The 8,718-nt window shown below is 30.7% G+C and overlaps 1 protein-coding gene across 1 annotated transcript; it reads left to right on the forward strand.

The window, feature by feature from the left end:
- The first annotated feature begins 5,268 nt into the window (after positions 1-5,268).
- LOC111372493 (zinc finger protein ZAT5-like) lies at positions 5,269-6,273 on the forward strand. Its single transcript, XM_022994843.1, has one exon. The coding sequence runs from the start codon at positions 5,388-5,390 to the stop codon at positions 6,150-6,152; it is 765 nt and encodes a 254-aa protein (XP_022850611.1). The 5' UTR covers positions 5,269-5,387; the 3' UTR covers positions 6,153-6,273.
- The last annotated feature ends 2,445 nt before the right edge of the window (positions 6,274-8,718 follow it).

Below are 8,718 nucleotides of genomic sequence, written 5' to 3' on the forward strand. Positions count from 1 at the left end.
CGCCCCACCCCCCCCCCCTTTTCTCAAAATAAAAGTGAAAACTATATGTTGTTAATTGAAAGGGCTTTATATTCACAATTAGGTGGAGCCCAATCTGAATTTAAAACTTGAAGTCTTAAACCGCTAAACCGTTACCTCAAGTAACCTCATCCCAACATGGCTAGCCTTTTCGACTCAGGAGGCCCAACCCAGTTGAAAAATTTGCAGCGAAGGTTTTAAATATTTCAAATAGTAGAGATTATATCCAAACTTTAAATCATAACACATAGCTCCCAAACAAACCTTTCAAAATTGAGCATCAGAAGAACCTCTGCACGATTTCGTCCAAAATTTCGTTAATTGATCAAAAGTCAAGCGTTTAACCTTACAATTAACGATCGATCAAATTAGGAACGATTGTCAGGGGCGAATTTAGGTGGTGGCCAGCTAGGGTAGCCGTCCTATTTGGATTTGTTGGGGAGAATTTTTTTTCCTTATTATAGATAGAATTTCTAGATTATATATTTGATAATTCATATTAACAATAAACATCTCTGATAATTCAGTTGGTTAGCCCTTCCACTATTGAATTGGAAGTCCTGCATTCAAAAACTCTTCAAGAACAATATTTTTTATAATTTTTGTATTTCAACAATTTTTACCAAAACAAATGCAAAGAAAGTGATTTGAACTTACTACATTCTTTAAACATATCGACCACTTTACCATCATATCACTTATTTATTTTTAGCACATAACAGAACAAAATCATACATGTTTAATTTTACTGGTTTAATACAAGTAGAAATATTTTGGCCGGTGCTTTGTCCCTCTTCTTGATTTTCTTTTTCTTTTCTTTTTTATTTCCCTCTAATCAACTAATTTGAGAGTTTGGTCAATTAATTGTTGATGAATTTATAGGGAAATTGGCTTTAATGTCATAAGGAATCTTTTAACAAAACTTATTTAATTAATAAAAGGTTCAACTTTTCATTAACAAAAAATCGATGGCGAAAAAGTGTAATCATACAAGCAAATAAAATTGATATAAGTACATAAATAATTTCAATTTTATTAATATAATAATACTTGTTTAATTAACCTTAATTGTAAAGTGAGTATTGGTATTTTGTTAATATATATTGCCTTTTAATTGAAAAATAAATTATGGCATTTTGCAGATTATGGAACGATTTTTTCATCCAAAATGAAACTTCATACCTAATTCTAGTTTTAGTGGTGAATCCAGTTCTTTTAGTTCTAATCCATACGATTTTTGAATATTATTTAATCAAATATTAATAAATAACCCCACTATCATGGACGTTGGCTGGCGATAGTAAGCTTTCAACGCTCATGACGATAGTAAACTTTCAATGCTCGTGATCCGCCCTAGCTGAATTTGACCCCTGGATTCGCTCCAAACGATCGTGATCTGGAAAACTCCACTAATGAGGATGAAGAAATACTTAAAATTCAACAATTAAATAAATATTTGACAACAGTCAGCTTTCTAATCTTGGGTATTAGGTAGGACTATTTATGTGATTGGGAATAGATCCTAACAATCTTTCTTAGCTTTCAATTGCATTTTCAGCTAATTCAGCTGTCTTTATATTCCAGTAAATGATCTTATGCACTGAACTGATGATTAACTTAAAAAAAAAAAAAAAAAAAACGTGTGTGTAATGCGTCTCACACTACTTTATATAACTTGAAATACCAAGATCTAATAAGTGAGAATCATACCCTAACACCATTAGTCTATCTTAGCCTAAACACATACTCGTGTAAATTATGCATCTCACGCTGCTTTGTTTAGCCTCATAAAAGTTAAAATATGTGATTAGAAAGTTGATACAAATTGTCAGTCCCAATGTCCCATAAAATATTTTTATAAATGAGTTTTAGAAAATTTGGACCAAACAAAAGCTTAATTTACTGTCTACATATACAATAGAATTACAAGATTTTTTATTTTTTATTTTTTATTTTTTCATCCGAAAGAATAAGAGAGCCTAAGGTTGAATCTTCGACAGTTAAGACTTGTTTGATTAGTAACATCAAGTTTGTTATGATACATAGTTTTCTTGAAACCTTGAACAACTGAAGTGCTTAGGGCACATGAAGATTGCCAAATTTTGTGGCATAATTAAGAGTGCGGAGATGGCTATTAAAAGGGCTTAATTAAGAATTAAGAACTCATGAGCAAAATTTGAGAGTTGGAAAATAGTGCACGTAGTAGTAAGAGTTGAGTAAAAGCAATAGTTTGGAACCTAATGTTGGGTGGGAGTTGGAAAAAAGTCAGTGTCTTTCAAAGTTGTTTAATGGGGCACCTTACAAAGTGGTTCTCCTAAACATCACTAATTCCACTACTATTACTAGCACTTGAACTTAAGCATGTGTGTGTGAGAGAAAGAAGGATTGGGTGGTGTGGGGGACGGGTACACGTAAATCTTATATCGTGTCGTAATGGGGTCACTTAGCTCATACTTTTATTTCAATCAAGTTACTTTACTCAACTTTGTAAGCTTGTCAAACGGAAAAATGATATAAATTTTGATACAATGTTAAATAAATTTGACTTCAGAATAATTACAATTGTCACGATAGTAATTTCCCTTTTTAGGCTAACAGACTTGAATTGGTTGATTTAGCCGAAATAAAATATAAGTTTAATTATTCAATTAAGGTAACATGGGACATTGGTTTGGTTACCCCATAAATTTTCTTCTTAAGAAATCAAAAGAGTGAATATATATAAAAACTTGATTTAACCAATTTTAACACTATACTTATTGTATGGAATTTCATAGAATTTGATCATAGAAGGGCCTCATTGCACTGTTGGAAGAAATAATAAAGCTCTTTGAGTAAGACTAAAGATTAATAAGTACATAATTATATAAGACTCAAGTTAATTTTAGAATTAATGAATGGTGATTGACTTTGGGAATTAAAGGAGATTTTTACATTAAACAGAATAATTGAAAGATTTAATTAAAATATTAAACAAAATTAGACACAATACAAGATTTAAACGAATGCTCGATCAAAACAGGACGTATAGTGAGATCAAGAGATAGCTCAAACGGTAAGAGTGTACACTAGTCAGGTCATTGTTAATATCATCTTGATGGTAAGGGTGTGTGTGTATGTATATATATATATATAGTAGCATAACTCTATTTATTATAGTGTGTAAAAATACAAATTAACAAATAAAGAAAAAATTAAATGAATGTCAGGTTTTGATACCCTTGTCTCCTTTATAATTGACATTATGATAATTATTAATAGTTTAGTTAATTTCGACACCCTAAAATATCTAATCTTCATTTGAATTTATTAATTCTTCTTGATGACAACCAAGAAAATATTTTATATTATTAATTGAATAAAATTTAAACAGAAAAAAATTGTTTCATCCTATTCATTTTAATGTAATAAATATATATTTTATTATTACTCTAATTACTTAAAAAAATATTTTGTTTCATTCTATTTATTTCAATGTATTGAATTACTTAAACTCTAAATAATGGCATATAATTAATGCATATTTGATATAATTTATTGTTATGTGAATTACTATTTACTAATGTCATTTTCGATATTTTGCTCATAAAGTTCACGTACAACATATTTAGTTAACATATCTATTTACTTATGCTCATGATCTGGAAGAACTGATTCGATTTTGAAGAGAAATAAATGCAAGAAATTGATTTCTAAAGTTTCACTTACAAATTTTTATATGTATATTAGGATAAAGAAGGATGCAGTCGAGAGAGAAAAAAAAGTGAATAAAATATATGAACACATAGTGTTCGGATAATCGAGAGTTGTGCTGTATTAAAACTAGAATTTTCATTTCTAAAATAAACGATATGGTTAAAAATGAAAATTTTAGAAACATTCTAAAAAAATTAAATTACTATAAAGAATATGACAACTAAAGAAGTAGTTAGAAAGTAAAATATATGAACATTATCTTGTTTGATCTAAGAAGCTATATAAGTAAAATATATGTATGTTATCTTATCTTATCTTATCTAATAGTTTAATTACACTAAAAATATCCTCGATTCTTATAAATAGCATAGTGGGACCATACTAGGAGTGACAAGTAGTGTGTAAAAACCAAAATGAGTGAGCTAATTCAAGAAAAAAATTTACCTACTAATTCTGAGTCATAATAAATTGCTTAAAAGTTCCACAACATTATTTATTTTCAACAATTCCTAGCAAAATACAAGAGATTGTCATTTATCCTTCTTAACTTAAATATATTTTATTGAGAACATAAGACATCCACGACTTATAATTTCCTATTCATATTGTAAATCAGTTACACCTTCACTTATTACGTGCTTTTCACGTTTATATATATATATGGTGGTCGGTTGTGCTATATGTACATAATATTTTACATACACATGATGTAGTGAGATATGATTGGATTAAAATTTCTTCAACCAAATTATAAAAATAAATAAATAAATAAAACATTTTCGCTCACATCCCATCTGTATGTAAACCATTATATAACTCTTTATTCACATGCCGCATTATTCGGGAGCCCAACTTGTATGCTTCAACCATCCAACAACCACCAACCCACCAACTTACTTTTGAATAGGGGATAAGAAAATTAAGGGACTTCATTAATTACCCTAATAATAAATAATTTTATCTTGTAATTATATTAGGTAGAACTTATATTATACATGCTTTTCATTAATTTTTATTTTATAACTATACAAAATTGATAAAAGAATATTTTATTTTTCTTTAATTGCAAACCTCTCCAAAATCCTCTTTTGGCTGCCTCCTCTAGGTAAGTTTCTAGCTCCATCATTTGGAAATATTTTATGTAGATTAAAAAATGTAGTTTAAAAAGATAAAATCTTATTCGTTAGACTACGTACTATATATCATATTTATGTTTTAATGTTGAAAATTATTGTTTAATAGAATAGTGGATGGAAAATGAATTTATCATAAAATTTGTAGAAACACTAAGATGATCGTGACATATATAGGGCCTATTCGGTAATGATAATGAAAATTGATTTTTTGATTGTTAGAGAGAAAAGTAAATTCCACCTGTGGGTAAAGAAGTAAAAATGACTATTCGAATAATGAAATAACGATAATTTTTTATTTTATTTTATTTTTGAAGTGAAAAATTGCTAACTAATGGGCACTCAACAACGATTCAATGTGAATGTTCATAAGGGTTGCTTTTGACTCCAAATTAATACATACATGAGGTCCACTATATATCTGTATACATGTAGCAACACTAACAATCCCATCATAGTTTCTTTCATCATTCTTCTTCACTTTCTTACACTACTAAATACTCTTCTTTCTCTCACTCTAATTCCTTCTAAGGATCCAATATGGAAATCATGGAAGAGTGTTTGGGGTCCAATGATCATTCAATTGTTAAAGGGAAACGTACCAAGCGGCAAAGGCCGTCATCCTCCACCTTGTCATCAAGCGGAGCCACCGCCCTGATTGGCGGAGACGGAGGAGGAGGTGAGTTTTATTCGTCTTTTTCCTCTCTGACAACCTCAATTTCTACAAACACCGAGGAAGATGAAGACATGGCCAATTGTTTAATTTTTTTGGCACAAGGTGGTGTTTCACTACCGAAAAATGCGACATCAATGACGACGAAAGATAGCATATATATTTATGAATGCAAAACTTGCAACAGAAGTTTTCCATCATTTCAAGCATTAGGAGGCCATAGAGCAAGTCACAAGAAGTCGAAACCATCGGAAAATGATCAAAAAGAAACTCCGGTCCACATCCGGTCTGGCAATCAAGAAGAAGAAGAGAAATCCCACAAAAGTTTCCATTATACTCATAATAATCCTAAAATTCATGAGTGTTCAATATGTGGTTCAAAGTTTTCGTCTGGACAAGCATTGGGAGGACACATGAGAAGACATAGGAACCCTAATAGTACAAGAGTTAATGAATCATCATCCAATGATGGTGAAAAGCCTAGAAATATTCTTGCATTGGATCTCAACCTGCCAGCTCCGGCCGAAGACAATCACCGGCCGGTGTCGGGGCCGAGGCCGAATTTTCAGTTTTCTTCCAACCATCAAGGTCTAACCTTCTCCGCCGTGGCTTTGGTGGATTGCCACTACTAGGAGAAAGAGAATGGATTGATAATTATTGTTCTATGTGAAAAATTTACTCACAAATTTTTTTCCCCCTTACTGTCAAGAGTTATTATTTCATTAATTAATCTTTGAACACTTTATTGGTTTTTATGTTATGTTGAAATACAATTCTTTGAGTGAGCAAGTGGTTAGTGTTCATGGTTGCCTTCCGTTCAAGAAAGGCAAGGCATCTTTTTCATTTTCCTATCCACCCTACCCTAACCTGCCGCCACTCCCACCCCCTGGTGGGGTGGCTTGGGTTGGGAGTGGCATTGCTATTTGGTGAGGTTAGGCATAACAAGCATCACAACTTAAGACTTAAGTCATGGATTAGGTTGTAGGAGCTTGATCTGTTTTTAATGATAAATAAAGCTAAATAAAAACTTCTTTACTTCAACATAACTTTCATTACTCGACTAAGATTAATGAATGTAAAGATGGGTATCTTTTAATTGATAAAATATATTAATTTATCAGTTCAATATCGTTTACTGTGCCAAACATGTCTTAAAATCACATTACGAGGTATTAGGGTTACACTAGCTTATCATGGATTTAAATTTCATTAAGCTAATCAAGAAATTCCAGGTAAACACACACATACACACAAGAGGGGGTTGAGGTGGGAGGCTTAAGTCACTCATGACTTAACTTATAAGTGTTTATTGTGTGAACGTTTATGTGATTATTGTTAAGCCAAGCATGTGGGCACTTGCGTTAGTTGTCTAAAATATAAAAGATATTGGGAGGTTGCGAGGATTCATCAAGATAAGCACACATAGTAAAGGACTATTATTGCAACAATTTAAAATAATTTTGCTAGTGAGTCTTTTATGAATACTAAATTCAATATGTAAACGTACATAAATACTTATCTTTTTATAAATTGGTTCAAGACTTGATACATCATGAAATTAGTCAAATTGTATTTATATAGATAGTGTATTGAAGATTTAGCCCTTATTTGAGCCACATTATTTTCATAAGAATGTATTTTTTAATAGTATATTGATGGGAAATGTAATTAAAAAATAAGGAAAAATTTTGAATTTGCATGTAATATTATTTCATTAAAAAATGTGTGGTTAAAATAATGTCAAATCACTGTTTAAGAATGTAGGTCAAACAGTGACTCAAAATGTATACCAATTGAAACAACGAGTTGACGATTTTCTTATATAAAATATTCTCGACTAAAAAATTGGCTTAGTTGCTAAATGAGGTCTTCAAGGCAAGTATAATAATTAGCTTATTCCAATCCAATAGCATCATGTGTGCATAACTCCATACATGCATATTTGAGGTGGCTACCTTTTCAAATTGTCAATTGATTGGTTGTGAAATATTTAGACTCTCCAATTAAATAGAGAATATGCATAAATATAAACAAAATAATCATTCAAGAAATATGTACACATAAAATGGGGTGTTTGATGACATTACTATGCAAATTCTTGAGAAAAGGCATCATGTAATTGATAGAAACAACAAATCAGTACTTATTTTTCAATAAAATTGAAGTAAAAAAAAAATTAAATTGAATTAAATTAAACATGACTGCATGAACCTTATTTGTCATTTAGTCCAACTCATCGCTACTGCTAGTAGCAAATCTAAAGTTTAGTAAATTTCGATTTATACATTTTACTCGCTTGTGATTGAGAATCTGCATGTGAAATATGAAAACATTGAAATTGCTAAATATTCATTTTTATTATTGAATATCTACGATGTGCTTGCACATGTAGCTTAGCTATACCATCCACAAAAACTCATTGTATATATATAGCAACTAACATAGTGTGGTGAGCCTAACTAAAATGTTAAAGAAACCTTGAAAACATGGAAGTGGATAGCATGTCTTTTTAAGGACCCTACTTTTTAGAACTCGGGTTTTGTTGAAAATATCATTTATATGCAACGAAAAGATATATGAACGGTTTTCATCCATATTTTCGTTAGTTTATCAAAGAATTTGACTATGACCAAATTTTAAATATTTTTAAATATGACAAAATGATAACTTTATATTTTTTACATTAAACAATTTAAATAATTAAATAAAACAAGTAAATAAATAAAAGAAGAAGAGAAAGTTATTTTCTTTTCCAAACACCCACACCACTCCAACACAAAACCAAAAGCACCCACGTCATTACTAGAAAGTCACCGCCACCGCATATCGTTGGTACCACCACTCCCTCCACCCCTCACGCACACCCTAAAAGGGTTTAAAACACATTCTTATTCCTCATTCCCAACTCCAAAATCCAAATTAATATCAAACCTACACCCACCGCCACCACTTCTACAATCAAAGCCGTGTTTAGCAACTTCCACTGATTGCAATCAACTACAAAGTCAAAAGAAGAATTTTTATTTTTATTTTTTGAATTTCACAGGTTTGTCACGGTAACCGTAGACAGTAAGCCCGTATTTTTCTACAATTCTTCGAAAATTCATCTTTAACCACACATTCTCACAATAAAATAATAAACACGTAAATCCAAAATTTTTACTACTTTTTAACTATACGTGCGGTAAAACATCACTA

This window comes from Olea europaea, unplaced genomic scaffold (genome assembly GCF_002742605.1).
Source record: "Olea europaea var. sylvestris unplaced genomic scaffold, O_europaea_v1 scaffold1004, whole genome shotgun sequence".
NCBI lineage: Eukaryota > Viridiplantae > Streptophyta > Magnoliopsida > Lamiales > Oleaceae > Olea > Olea europaea.